A 16,052-nucleotide genomic window follows, 5' to 3' on the forward strand; every position below is an offset into this window, starting at 1 on the left:
TGTTTGCTAAAAAATAAGGTCCCAACCTTGGAGAACGTGCAAAAAAAAAAGAATTTTGAAGGTTATAGCTAGGGCCTTTTTTGGAAGGCAAATTACGAGTTTTTTCGACATATTTTCATTGAGTTTCCTTTTGTGGAGACTGTACTACTTCTCAAATCATTTCAATATTCGCAAATATTCAAAAAATATTCAAGATATGTGAACTAAGAATAATCACTTAGAAAGAGTAACAAAAATATTGGTTGGGCTTTTTATGATGGTGCATCTCAAAAAGAGGATACAATTTTTGGGGAGGGTTTTGTCCTCTACTTTTCTACTTTTCTGATTCTCATTATAGCCCAATGAATATGGGTCGATTGTAGAAGTTAGGGCTCTTAAGCTTTTACTCATCTTTGCAAAAGAAAAAGGATGTGTATCTTTCCATTCTTTCAGGATTCCATGCTTGTGATTTATTAGCTTTTGAGAGTCTAAAAATATCACAAATAGATTTTTCTTCTATTAGCTGAGAAGTTGCAACTTATTCAAGTTACATGGGGTAGCTCAAGTGGCAATGGCCGTGGAAATGAAGTCTCACCGAACCGGAGATCTTGGGTTCAATTCTTGTGCTACCCTCCCTGGAATTGGGGTGAATAACGGACATGTAAAAAACTCGAAAATGAGAAGGTCCCACCTAAGCTTACAAAAAAAAAAAAAGTTACTTTTCATAATATCTCTTACAATCATCAAATTTGAAAAAAAGGCCTTATGAAGGATTTTGGGCAGTGGTTAATAAGGAAAGAAAGGAAGCTAAAATTTGTGAATTCTACCATTTTTGTTTCATAAATACTTCTCAACTTATTCAAGTTACTTTTCATAATATCTCTTATAGTCATCAATATTAGTATTTATATTAATAATAAAAATAGCTTAAATAAAATTTATAATTTAATTAATTTTATAACTTTTTTATTTTAAAAATAGGAGAATGTTATTCCAAAATGATTTGGCCAATTTATATTAGAAATGGTGACTTTTCCAAAATAAATAGTCTATTGGTTTGGTGTATGACAAGCTCCAGATTAAACCACAAAACTTAAAAAGACCAAACCTCTCCACCTAACTATTAGACCATATCCAAAAAACTATAAAAAAAAATAAAATTACAATTATCATATTACAATTAACTATTTTACCTAAAAATAAATAATTTTATAACATAATTTATTTAAATAATTTTGACAAAATTGAATAGAAATTTTAAAAAATTCAAATTAAAATTATCAAATTTCAAAATTTTATTTATTCCAAAAAACTTTGAATTTACTTATCATTTCCATCATTAAAAAAAATTATTCAAACAATCCAAATTTCTTATTAAAAAAAAAAAAACCAAACCCATAGCCTACGCAATGAAACCACCTATCTTGTACGAAAATCCACTCAAGTAGTTTATTAAATTTGTGCAATTATTTTCTACGCGATATTTCCTATACTGGACCATAGAAAAGCATCTTGACATGTGACAATTTTCCTGTATCATTGCCCACAAGCATGGGTTAAATTTGACGCCCGTATACCTGTATTTAGCTTTTTTACCCTTAAAATATGTTTTAGTTTCAAATCTCCATGTCATATGTAACTTGCCATTAATTTTTAAAAACGTCAATATGACGGGCATGTTTAAAAATTAAAAGTTAAAAAAAAAAATTATAAATTATATATATATATATATATATATATATATATATATATATATATATATATATATATATATATAACGTTATGTTATATATTTTTTATACCGTATAATCTCCAGCTGGCGGCAACATGCAAGTTTAGCATTTAGGGACAAAGGACAGTGACCAGATAAATTTCGGATGGCTATCAGATCTACGGATTTTTGCATTCAATTGCATTGTTGTTCGCGAGAATTTTGCATTCAATTCGCATTCAATTACCTTCGGGTTTAGCACTTGAGCATTTAGAGAGAAAGGATAGTTACCAGATAAATTTCTAATCGCTAATGATTCGCTATCTTTCTTGTTCAGTTGCCTTGCACCCTTGGTGTTCGCCAGACTTCCGCATTCAATTTAACCCCTTTGTTTTGGTTTCTGTCTATGTTTATGGTCTTCTTTGTGTGTTTCTGTTGTGTATGCTGTTGTTCTTTGTGTATAGTCTTCCTTGTGTGTTTTTGTTGTGTATGATGTTGTTCTTGTTATGTTTATGTGTGGTCTATATGTAAATTAACCACCGAGTGCAGAGGAGAAGGACATATTTATTTGGGTGAATCAAATTGGGTGACACAAATTCCTCTTCTCCATGGATTGATGAGGTGAGAGATGAAATTTGTGCTATAGTTCTTTGATATATGGACAACAATCGGAATCTATTTTTCTTTGGTTTTGGTTTTAACAATTCATTGGTTATTTTTAAATATTTCTGCAGTAATTCTTCTTTGTTTGTTTGTTTTTAGTTTTTTCCTTCCAGCTTTTAGGACAGAGCGGTGGGTACACGAGTGAATACTATTGCAAAATCATATGTGCAAGGTAACTACCTCAGGCTTGTTATTTGTGATTTTCTGTGGATTTGATTTCTTTATAAACAACGACTGCAATGTCTATTTGATCTCTTTATGAATAACAATTGTGCTCTGTTTCTGGTTAATTAATTATTTTCAAAATTTCTAGGCTAGGATGCTCTGTTCATTAATTTCTACCTCGCTTTCAACGAATTTGGGAGTATATAGTGTCTGCAGACCGTGTGCAAAGGGCCGAATGATCACTGCTACAATGGAGCAATATTTTTTTAAGGTACCTTCTGGAATTTATCAGAGAGAATTTTTGAAATTGAAAAATGCAATAGCTCTTTTAAATATCTGTTAAGTAAACATAGATACTGTGATAAAGATTAGGTAAAATGATTTGAATTCTTTTTGAAATCATAAATAAATTTCGATTTAGTGTGTGATTCCGCCCCGAGGCTCTCTAATTAAAAGAGATCTGCAGGCTCCTTGAAAGAAACTAGAAGTCAAATTAATTAAACCCTGTTTTGTTGTCTTGGAATTTAAGAAACGACCCGGACTACTCTGATCAAATTAAATAAACCCTGTTTTGACGTCTTCGAATTCAAAAAACGAGCCGCACGACTCTGATAGATGATATTTAAATTTAATCAAACGAATTACAAGTCTGGTTATCCTCATTCCAAATAAAATAAAATCGATTTTCGTAGATTAGCGTTGGTCTATTTAGACGTGTGTAATTAAAAGAATCCTAAATGAGAAATGAAATCGAAATGTAAGACTCTGAATCGACTGCTCAGGGACAAACAAATTATTTCTCTTGCTGGGTCCAGTAAGGGGACATCTCTACCCGCAACCCGATCGATCGATCCTGCGGGTTGATCTGCGAAGAGAACGGCTGCTATTTATTGCTGCTAGCCACCAAAACAAGAATGAGAGTGGAAAAGGATCCGACATTGTTAAGATTTGTTAAGATTCGAAAGTAGAGTCGATTTAGATTCATGTGAATGTGAGGAGAAGTTTCAGTAAATTTTGCGTAGCAAATTGAGGGATGGAGAAGAATAAGATTGCAGCCAAATCCTCATACTTCGACAGAGGAACAACTCTGAGTGTTTGATTTATATTTCTTTGAGTATTTAACTTCTATTCCTGTGTAAATAGAATTTGGATTTTTGAAATAAAACCCCACAGCAGCGTACCAGTGCTAGCCTGCTAGGTTCCATAGTTTTTATAATATGCTTATGATTAAAGAAGCTCTCTGTCTTTATGGTGTGGTAATAGAAACCGCGAGTATGAGAAATTGGAGTCGAACCCTTGATCACGTTGTTAAAACCCTCAATCACGTGCCTTAATCGACATGGGTAGGATCTTTATCATGTGAATATCCTTATGGTTGTATAGAACTGACCTTAAAATAGTGGCCCCTGCTGATTTTATTTGACGCGGATGGTGGGGCCCGATCACCACTCACACCTGTAGCTTTGTAATGTGAAAAGTTTATTCCATTGAGAACCAACTGCCCCTTAATCAACAATGCACATCATTATATTTGTTTATTTTTATAAATAAATGCAGATCGTTATATTGATTTATTTTTATAAATGTGACCAAACGTTTTATTAATATTCAAGATAAAACCAACTTATAATTGATATTCTTTGAAACTGTTTGTGGACCTAGTCTATCCTATCAGAACTTACTGCCATTGCAAGCACAAAAAGGAATACCAATTTGGCCTCCAAAAAAAAGACAAACGGTTATGTTAAAGTGAACAAGTAACGTCGAGAACCAACAAACCTACAACAAAAACCATAGCCATTATGCAGCTGATAAGAGAAAACAAAAGATTCTATAACAAACAGAGTCAGAAGAAGCAAGACAACATGATAGCAATTCCGGAGAACGTAAGGTCAGATAAAGGCCTTAATCAACAATACACATAATTATATCTAACAATAATGTCAGTGACGTGTTTGGGAAGCTGATTTCTGTGCCAAGAACGTGGCCAGCTGTCTGAAATATCTTTCATCGCTAGCATATTTTTGATTTTCCTGATATTTCCAATTTCTTCCCATTTTCAGGTAGCTGATTTGTCTTATAATTTCAGAGTTTTAACGTCCAAGTTTATTCTAGCCACCGTGGAAGTTTCAGTGCTTATCTGTGAAAGCTACTCTTGAGAAAATATTAAATACTATAAAGAATTAACAGGTATTTTTTTAAATATTATAAAGAATAAATAGGTATATTTTCTGGTTAATATCATTTCTTGTATCACTGCAAGATTATTTTTTTAATATGGTTTTAGTTGATGAAATGAAATTCATATATACTAAATACTTTATTTTTATTATATAGGTATTATATATCAAAAATGTCTTCAAAAAAAGGGAATCAACTTTCTATCAAAAAATTCTTTGGATGGTCTAATACATCTCAAGCTTCATTGCCTGATAAAGAAGATCATGATTTTGATCTAAATGAAGATTTAGATGTCTTGGGGCATAATGAAAAATATGATATGTTGGAGCATAATGAAAAAAGTGATGAAGAATTTCACCATGGAGAACCTAGCACCCAAAAGAAAAGAAAAATGAAAGTAAAAAGAGGGTTTCGTGATCAGTGGAAAACTAAGTATAAGTGGTTGAGAGAGGCAAAGCATGAAGGAAAAACAGTTATGAAATGCATATATTGTGAAATGCATAAGGCAATGGGGCCATGGGGAATTGGGACTGGTTGGTCTACATTGCAGCATGATTCTATAATTGTTCATGCTAATTCAAGCATTCATAAACTCTCACAGGCAAAGTGGGTATGTGGAAATGAGAAGAAGGCGAAGTCTATTACAGAACACATTGCATGCATTGATGATATGAACAAAGAAAGAGTCATCACTACTATGAAATTAGTATATTGGATGGTGCAAGAGGATCTACCACTTTCAAAATATGAATCTCTTTGTTTGTTTACAATGTCTTTACACATGCCAAATATGCCAAAGAACAAAGAGTACACATCATATACAAATCACATGGCTGCAAAAGAATTCCTTTTTGCTATATCTCATAACCTTGAAGAGCTACAAACTTCCAAAATGCTAGATAGCCCTTTTTTTCCATTGATGTTAGATGAAAGTATAGACCGTAGTTTAGAAAAACATCTTGTGGTTTATGCCACGTTTTTAAACTCAAAAGGATTGGGTCCTCCAATTTCACAGTTTTTAAAGCTCATAAATTTTTGCAATGGAAGAGGGAAAACAACTTATGATGCAATCAAACATTTAATGGAATCAAGGGGCCTTTCAACAGAAAGATTGATAGGAGTTTCCATAGAGGGCACTTCTTCAATGGTTGGTAATGAAAATGGTTTTATCACTTTCTTGAAGAAAGATGTACCTAATCTTGTAGGTGTTCATTGCATTGCTCATCGTGAAGCCATAGCTGCATCAAATGCTTCAAAAAAAATACCTGAATTATTATTTGTTGAGAAATTAGCAAATAAGGTATATTCTTGGCTGCAAAATTCTACGAAAAGAAATAGTCAACTTATTGCTCTACAGGAGTTTATGCAACTTGAAACTCTTCAAGCTCTTCAAATCCATGGAGTTAGATGGCTTTCAAGGGGACAAGTCATTGAAAGACTTGTTGCACTTATGCCTCCCATATTAACATTGTGGAAAAATGAAAGAAAAGACTCATGGTATGATAAGGCAAGAATCTTTTCAGTACAATTTTGTTTACATATGCTTGCAGATATAATGTGTGAATTAAACAAGTTGAACAAGCAATTCCAAGAAGAGTACATTGATGTAAGCTCTTTAGGGGAAGCCATAGATGTCACGGTAAACACTTTGAAAAGGTGGTTTTTAAGAAGCGACACATTTGCAGATGATACATGTTATTTATCTAAATTTATAGATGCCTCTAAATTTGGCTTTCTAGAAATTTGTGATAAGGAGGGGCTTGTTCACAAGCATGAATTACGATTTGTAGCAATTCCACATGCATATGTTGATTGTGTTGATATACGAAAACAATCATGGAAACCATGTATTGAAGGTTCAATAGAAAGTTGCAAACAACTTGCAAAAGATTATGTTCAAGCTCTCGTAGAGAATTTGAATGGAAGATTCCCTGATCTTGCATTTTTCAACTCAGCAAGGTTGTTTAGCCCTTGCCATTATTTAGAGGATGTTCATGGCAGAGAACGAAATTCAAAGCATTGGCTCGAAAAGATTTTTCAACGCTTACAACATCCTTATTATCAAAGTGAAGAAAACAAAACTACATTTGATTTTGGGGCTTGTTTGAAAGAGTTGCATCCATTTGTTGACACTCTTCGTGTTAATTGCAAGGGATCATCCATGAAAGATGCATGGAGGATTTTTTATGTTACAGGGTTGCATACAAATTTTCCTAACATGTCAAAATTATGGCAGGCGATACTTACTATTCTTGCAAGTACAGTTGCTTGTGAGAGAGGATTCTCAAGACAAAACATAATAAAGGATGTCTGAAGAACAAAGCTATCATTAGTTGCATTGGATGCCTTGATGCGGGTGTCTCTGATTCATCGATGGTGGAATGGGATAGGGTATTTGACATCTGGAAAGATGCTAAAGAAAGGAGAACCTTAAATATTTAAAGTTTTTGCTTTTATTTTTATGTTTGTAATAGTGGTGTTTTGACAATTACCTCTTTTGGTGAAACTGTCCAAAATTTAGTTTGTGTACATGGTGATATTGAATCTACTTTTTGAACATTTACATAGTTCATGCACATTATGTTTTTGGTTTGAAAATTATTTCACAACTATTGTTCTTTTAATGGGATTAACATGGTAGTGACTCAAATGGAAAACATGGTATGTGTGAGTGAATTATTTTTGTCAAATTTGTTGCAACAATATTAACATTCATTATTTTCATGTGAAAGTAATTATGAATATATATTTTTTCACTTCATAATATTATTTTTTGTTGTTTCTATATATATTTCCCATCTATTTTATCACTATTTCCATTTTAAACAAAAAAAACTCAGAACATTTGAACAATCTGGAAAATTTGCAGAAAAATTTGATGAGCAGGGCTCAAAACAAAGTGTAACAATGAGACTTGAGCCAAATGGTACAACAAAGAATGGAAAATTTGAACAGTTATGAGTACAATTTGAAATTAGATGAAACTTGTACACATAAATTTTAAAAATCATATGATGGGCAGTTTAAAAATAAAAACGTCATAAAAAAATTCGTTCGCGGATAAGGTCACCCATCAAATTTAACCCCTGCCAACGAGATCCATCGCGTTGAGACTCGAGCCATTTTCTATTCCTGGTATTGCCACCCTCCTGCGCACATGAGACAAAGGCAAAGCATCTCGATAAGTACAGCATCTTCAATCTGAGAATTTTTCGTAGTTACTATTTATTCATGACCAATTTTATAGTATCTCACACAATTACTCATAGTGTTTAGACATTTACAATTGCAACTTCTTCCACTCTGGTTCGATGGGTCCCAGGCTTTTGCTTTCGGCAATCATCGCCACTGTCCTCTTGTTTGCCGCAGGTGAAGGTAAAGTAAACATGGTGTTTTATATGCATGATAATCTGAGTGCAAGCAAGGTGACGGCCGTCCCAGTTGCGGGATTGAATGGCTCGTCTTCAAACGCGGGGAAGTTTGGGACCATCGTAACTACCAACGATGTTATAACCAGACGACCAGAAATCACCGAATCCGACTCCGATAATATTATAGGTCGAGCGCAAGGAACGTACGTGAATACAAACCCTGTAACTAGGCTTGATTTTTTAATGGTTTTCACCTTAATCTTTCAAGATAAGAAGTACAGGGGCAGCGCTCTCGAGTTCCAGGGAACGGACAGGTTCGCTCAACCGCGCCGCGAGTTTGCCGTGGTGGGAGGAACTGGCAAGTTCAGATTTGCTCGTGCTTATAGAGTTGCTAACACAGAATCCCTTTCTGGCACTAAGTCTATTATCAAATTCAATGCCACCATTAGTACTAATTAGTTATTTTACGATCTAGCCTCTTCTTGATATGCTTCTTCTTGATATGCCCAGAGTGTTGCCTTTCAAAATTCCACCCTACCTCTTTTCCTCAGTGCTGTAATTAAAGTCCCGAAGGCACCCGGATTGCAGAAAGGCCAGCGGCACAGTCTACACCTTGAATTTACTGCTGGCTTTTTGCGCCTGCTGATTCGGAATGCACCGAGGATCATGCCATTATAAAGAAACAGTTAAGTTATTAGTGCGAGCTCGGGTATATAGCACGAGCTGTGTGTATCGGTTTATTTAAGCTCTCTACATTTTTCTACTTCAATTTTTTTCTTTATTTTTTACTAATTAAAAAGAAAACCAATATAATATTTTTTATGATAAAAATAATCGTACTATGATAATATGAATTCTTTTTCGAAGCGACCCATATCCATATAGATCATATTTATTTTAAATGATAAAAAGAGAATCAAATTGTTGGAAAATTACTTCCAACCATGGGGTTTATTAAAGTCACAGCAACCATATTTGATAAGTAGATTTTGTTTGCAAATTGCGGTTTTTTGTTTGCGGGTTGGAGGACATATTAAATGAAGTTGGTAAAAATTTTGCGTTCCGGATTTTGGTTTGCATGTTGAGGGATTAAATGAAGTTTTTAGTAGGAGTACAAATTCTCCATTCAGCAACACACATCAAGTAATTAAGAAGAAATGTGTATTTAATGAAGGGTTGGTAAAAACATATTGGCAAATATTCAGTCCTTAAAATAGAAAAACATTTTTTTTTGTATAATCTCCCAGCGTGTGTCTTAATGTTTTGTTTTGTCATGTATTAATGAGTCAAAATTGTATGTTTTGAAATATATGTATGTAAAAGTCTTTTGCATAGTCAAGGGTGTAAGTATAAAAATCTCAAAAGGAGAGAATCGTGGGTGTAAGTATAAAAAGCTCAAAAGGAGAAAATCATGGAGCAAATTTTGGTGGGGTGTGAAAACAAATCGTTACTAGGTTTTACAGAGAGTTACTCTTCAACTCCTCGTGAAGTGTAAATCACAGTAAGAACTTTATTTACTTGGTGAAGGAGCCACAATCTCTATAAGTCTCCATATGAATGTATTTGATGCATTAAAATTATAAGTCAAAGTTTTATTATGTTGCTCCATTTTTACTGTGTTCTACTCTACTATCCATTAAATTAGTAAGAACTTTATTTACGTGGTGAAGGAGCCACAATCTCCATAAGTCTCCATATGAATGTATTTGATGCATTAAAATTATAAGTCAAAGTTTTATTGTGTTTCTCCATTTTTACTGTGTTCTACTCTACTATGCATTAAATTTGTTCGAGTTTTTAGCTTGAGGGAAAGACTTTCCTCTGCCCAAATCTTTCACGTGGTATCAGAGGGGGTGAAACTTTGTTAGTGTAAGAACAAGTGTTTTTTACTGGGAGTTTAAAATTGTTTTGAAGGAAAATTTTTGGAGCCTAGGGAGAAAGGTTTTTTTAGAGTTATAAATGACAACATATTTACGTGCTAGGACAGTCAGAAATGGCAGCATGAAGCATGATGAAGCATGAGCTTGACTAATCCTCAGATACCTCAGTTTAATGGAAAAAATTATAACTACTTGGTTATAACAATGAAGGCTTGGTTTTCATCCCAAGATATTTGGGATTTGGTGTTGAATGGGTTCCAAGAACTAGCAGATGGAAGAACATACAATGCCTTGCCACAAGAAGAAATGGATTTGTTGAGGGACAACAGGAAGAAGGATTCAAAATCCCTTTTCTACATCTTTCAAGTGATTCATGAAAGTATTTTCCCAAGGATTGCAACAGCAACAAAGTCCAAGCAAGCATGGGACAAGGCATGGCTAAAGTGAAGACAACAAAACTACAAATGCTAAGGAGAGACTTTGAGACAATTTGTATGAAAGAGTCTAAGAATGTAGACTCATTTTTTACACATGTAATTGGACTGGTTACTCAAATCAGGTCTCATGGTGAGACACTTGAGGAAAGGAGAATAGTTGATAAAGTTTTGAGAAGTCTGCCAGCAAGGTTAGATGCCATTGTTGTGGTCATAGAAGAGACAAATGATCTCTCACAATTTTCAGTGGATGAGCTTCATACATTGTTGATTTCTCATGAACATAGACTGAATAGAGAAACAAACTCCTCATTGGAGCATGCCTTCAAGACACAAGTTTCATTTGGTCAAGGTAGAGGCAGAGGAAAATCAAATTCTAGAGGAAGAGGAAGAAGCCCACATAGAGGTGGAAGAGGTAGCCCTTCAAACTCAAGTGGATGTGGCATCAATCAAAATCCAAGTAAATGCCCAAGCGAGAATCAAGAACAAGGTCGAAGTTATGATAAATCTCAAGTTCAATGTCATTATTGTAATAAGTATGATCATTATGCAAATGAATGTAGAAAGAAGAAATATGACATAAGTAACAAACCAAGTGCAAATTTCACAACGAAAAATTAGAACCAAGATAGCATGTTTTTATCTTGTAATGTAGTACAAGAAAAATAAAGTGATGTATGGTTTCTAGATTCAGGGTGCAATAGCCACATGATAGGGAACATAGAAATGTTTTCCAATCTAGATGAAAGTGTGAAATCTGAAGTCACATTAGGGATTGATAGCAAATTCTTTGTCATGGGCAAAGGAAGAGTGAATATTCTAACAAAGAAGTGGGAGAAGAAGCACATTTCTGATGTTTATTTTGTCCCTGGTTTGAAACATAACCTCATAAGCATTGGAAAACTCATGCAAAAGGGCTACAATGTCATTTTCAAAAATGATGAGTGCACAATTTTGGATAAGTCTCGAAGAAGGAAACTGGTTTCAAAAGTTCAGATGACAAGCAATAGAATGTTTCCCCTAAAGATAAAATCAGATTCGAAGGAAGAAAGTTCTCAAGCACAACTATCAATGAATTCACAAGAGGATGAAAGAAAAGTTGCAGTTGTCACACAAGTAAACTTTTAGGCAGAGGCCAAAGATGAAAATTGGTTATGGAAATTGAGATTTGGTCATCTCAACTTTGGAGGTAGAGGTGGAAAATATATCTCAAATGAATTCCTTCATTTTTGCACGAAGCATGGAATTCACAAGCAATTGAGAAAAAGGTATACACCTCAGCAAAATGGTGTCGCAGAAAGAAAAATAGGACCATTATGGAAATCGCAAGGAGCATGTTGAAGGCAAAATATTTGCCAAATGACTATTAAGCTGAAGTTGTCGCTTACGCAACATATATCATTAATAGGTGTCCAACCAAACGTGTCAAGAATATGGTTCCTGAAGATGCATGGAGTGGAAGAAAGCATAGCATCACTAACATGAGAGTATTTGTATCTGTGGCGTATGTACATGTCACAGATGAGTTAAAGAAGAAGTTGGACAGTGATGCAGATTTCTTCAGCTACCGAAATTATCCAAGATCTTTTACTTCTATGATGTTAATAGAATTTCATTTAAAAGAGCATAAAAGAACCACATGTACATGCTCAAACAAGAGGAAACATGACAACGATCAGCAAATCAAGAACGTGATACATTTGATAACGCAGTTCACCCAGCGTGGGTTATGCCTCCGGTCCTAGTGTTAAGATACTGGAGGTCGCTTCATATAATGTTGTAAATGATGATGATGTACATGGACTATTCTTTGTCATAACAAGGACATACACACTCAAATAGAGTGGCTTGTCTCTCCACAATACGTTCTCCCTGCAGGAACTCTCACTCACAAAGGGATACCCTTCAACATGACAAGCTAATATAATATTACAATAATGTGGCAAAAAGCATCACAATCTCACAGTAATGTGATAACAATCATGCCTCAACATAGTATCAAATAGGGATCTCAAGAATAATACATCATCTCAGCAATAACAAAAAGAAACATAACATCACTGCATCATGTACCTCAACTTCTAAAGATGGACAAAAAATGAAAGGCACAACTATTGAAACTGACTGCACCATTGAAATTCTAGTGTCGAGTAGTGTAAAATCGATTCCCAGTTCGCCCCATTCTGACACCGTCAAATTCTGGGCCTTCGGGAATCTTAAAGATTCCTCCAAGATTCCTCTGCATTGGCTGGCTGGAGATCTGCTACTCAAATTGCAATTCTGATCTCTCCATCACGATCCTTGTGAAATTTTGAGAAGAATGAGTATAAAGGCGGCCACATTTTGACTCTGGCAAAATTCAGCCTGTAAGGGAATCTAAAAAATTCCTTAATATTCTTCATAGATTCTATGCTGCGGGGCACCTACTATTCTGCTGCTCATATGGCGAATCGAACTTCACCATCACACTCCCTATGAAAATCTGATAAAAATAACTATAAACTTGATAACATTATGATAATGTGAAATTTTACCTTAGATGGAATCTTTTAGATTCCTCTCTACATCAGGGAATATAATTTGCAAAGCTTCTGTTGAATATTCTTTAAAGAATTCTCTCAAAAATCATGCCCATGCATGGTTTCAGCACTTGGCTCCTAGTTCTGCCTTCCATCTGCCACACTCTCAAGGTTCTTCCACACGTTGCTCGACACTCCCCCCTTGCATCTACGAAAGGTTGGTTTATATCTGTTTGGTTGGATGGACGATCCAACGCCGTTTCGTTGGTGCAGTGGCTAAGATGGAGGATTTTAGGTGGGGTGATTGGGTGTTCCATCCCCATCGACCCCCAACGAATGGAAAGTTGTTTTAACCACCGTATTAAAATTGGCACAGGGGAAATTTTGTTTAACCATTAATAATTTTTGCGTTGGCATTACCATTTTATGGACCTGCCATGACACATAATGCGGGTCTTCTGCCATGGGGTCAGTTGGGACTGTCGGGGGTGTCCCACCCCCCAACAACCATTTGATTTATATTTGATAACCGTTGCAGTTGGGGGTGGCAGGATTGGTAGCCCACCACCCATATATATATATATATATATATATATATATATATATATATATATATATATATATATATATATATATATATATATTGTTTTTGTCAATTTGACAGAAACCAAGGGTCATTAGACAAATTAAGTGTCTGACAAATTCACTCGTTCTGGTGGCTGGATTCTGTGCATCGGGTCTCAACAAATTTATTGTCTCCTTAAGGTGGCCACTTGGCCAAGTTTGACCAAATATTTGACCAGCTCTATCTTCTTTATACGAACTCGGATTTGAGTGTCGTTCACACCATTGGAATCAGGGAAACGAGCACTACGATCTTGTCCTTATTGAAGCGAAATATGAAAACTTTGAAATTTGAGCTATTATAAGCTCTCTTTGACCTCTGAGGGTCTCTGTAATCACCTGGATGATTCATCCCCACTGAGGACATTTTGGTCCTCCAAAATCATGAACGTAATCTACAATTTTTGTGTACATTGTCTACATGACAAACGTCCTGACAGGTCACCCTTCCTTCTCCTTCACCTTTGTTCTTCAGAGCCGTAAACGATGAGCTGACATCTGCATCCTCTCCAAACCTATAGTACAATATTTTAAAAATTACATGCTTAATTACATGACCAATTATGACCCAAGAATCCCATACTTGCCATGAATTTTAACTCAATACTTTGTGGTCAAGTTCACATCAAAATGGAAACAATACCCCAGCTATCAATATAAGGCCAAAACATCATTGTTGCTTCAACAAATGATGGAAAACACATCATCACTTTTACAATGTAAATTTCAACAAATGATTTACAAAAATACGACCATGACAAGCTAACACATCTAGAAAAACCATCTCTCACTTATCAAAGTGAATGGGTCATCTCCTTGTGGCATATTTTCTTGACGACCAACTTTTTCAACTGGTTCATGCAGAAGCGTTTTTTCCTTAACATGTTGCTCTGGTTGGAGCCTCCAACATGTGGCTCTTTGATGACCACCTCTATTCCAATGACTGCAAAAATTCTTCTTCCTCTAGACCTGCCTAACTTGCTTCTTTCCCTGTTGTGGAGAAGGCCTTCCACAGCTCATCCTCTTTCGTGTTTCCATTCTCTTCCAGCACTCAGCAATCACATGGTTATGTAAACCACAAAAACTACATGTTTTTCGATGCCATGATTTACATTCATCATTAACAACATGATTGTAATCAAAATGAACTTTAGAATATTGAGACTTGTTATACCTTTCCTGGCTATCTCTGGTGCAATTATGGCAATGAGAGCTTGCCTCAACTCTTCCTCTACAATGTGCATTGCCATGGGATGATGGTGATGTGTTCCCATCATTCTCTTTCCTCGATGGTTTCAACAATGTCTTGGAAGCTTCTGACACCTTTGAGAATTCTCCTTTGGTGTATCCCAAACCTATGAATCGAGGTCTTTGCACGACCTCCAATGGTTGAGTCATGCCTTGGCCATTAACACCAAGTCCTCCTCCTTTATACCCCATCTTGGTAAGGAGTCTCATGCCAGTTCCTGTAATGGGTACCTCCACATTTCCAACAGAAATAGTGTCATGTGAAAATGAAACTGAAGAATGATCAACACTATTTACCTCAATTGTTGATTCTAAAACAGGTGATGATGGCTTCTTTAAGCCTTCGTTGCGCTTCAACTTCTCGAAGGCCTCTATCGTGGCTCATATCTAAAGTTGTAGTCTCTGATTCTCCTATTTCACTTCTTGTAGAAGTTGCCTCAATTTAACATTCTCTACTTGAAGGTTCCGGTTGATGTCCTCATTCGAATGATGAGAAGACGATGAAGGCAATGAATGTTCACTTGAAGGGGTATATGGAACACCGTCCTCTTCTCTTTCTTTTTCTTGTACCTATATTCTATTTCATAAGATTCATACATTATGTCCACCATTTTGTACATCCTCAGTAAGGCCTCGTACATATCTCTGTCATCCTCGATTGTTGCACGTACAATCGTTCACACTCGCAATTCACATCAGCGAGAAGACCACTCTGATACCAAACTTGATCCATATTTCTTCATCTACCGAAATTATCCAATATATTTTACTTTTGTGATGTTAATATAATTTCATTTAAAAGAGGATAAAAGACCCACATGTGCATTGTTAAACAAAAGGAAACATGACAGCGATCAACAAATCAAGAACATGATACATTTTATAACGGAGTTCACCCAGTGTGGGTTACGTATTTGGGCTCGGTGTCAAGATAGTGAAGGTCACTTCATATAGTGTTGTAAATGATTCTGATGTATATGGACTATTCTTTTTCATACCAACAACATGCACCCTCAAACACAGTGGCTCGTCTTTCCACAAGGCGTTCTTCCTACAGGAACTCTCACTCACAAAGGGCTACCCTTCAACATGACAAGCTAATATAATATTGCAATAATGTGGCAACAAGCATCACAATATCACAGTAATGTGATAACAATCATCCCTCAACATAGTGTCGAATAGGGATCTCAATAATAATACATCATCTCAGCAATAACAAAAGAAAACATAGCATGACTGCATCTTGTATCTCCACTTCTAAAGATGAGCGAAAA

General features: G+C 35.3%; 1 protein-coding gene across 1 annotated transcript; it reads left to right on the forward strand.

The window, feature by feature from the left end:
* The first annotated feature begins 8,046 nt into the window (after window positions 1–8,046).
* On the forward strand, window positions 8,047–8,529 carry LOC149155095 (dirigent protein 11-like). The gene has a single exon (XM_089446103.1). It carries the CDS (start codon window positions 8,086–8,088, stop codon window positions 8,527–8,529), a length of 444 nt encoding a protein of 147 aa, XP_089302229.1. The 5' UTR covers window positions 8,047–8,085.
* Window positions 8,530–16,052: the final 7,523 nt, after the last annotated feature.

This window comes from Pinus tabuliformis, chromosome 9, assembly GCF_031772625.1.
Source record: "Pinus tabuliformis cultivar Carrire ecotype Pingquan chromosome 9, CPIR1, whole genome shotgun sequence".
Taxonomy (NCBI): domain Eukaryota; kingdom Viridiplantae; phylum Streptophyta; class Pinopsida; order Pinales; family Pinaceae; genus Pinus; species Pinus tabuliformis.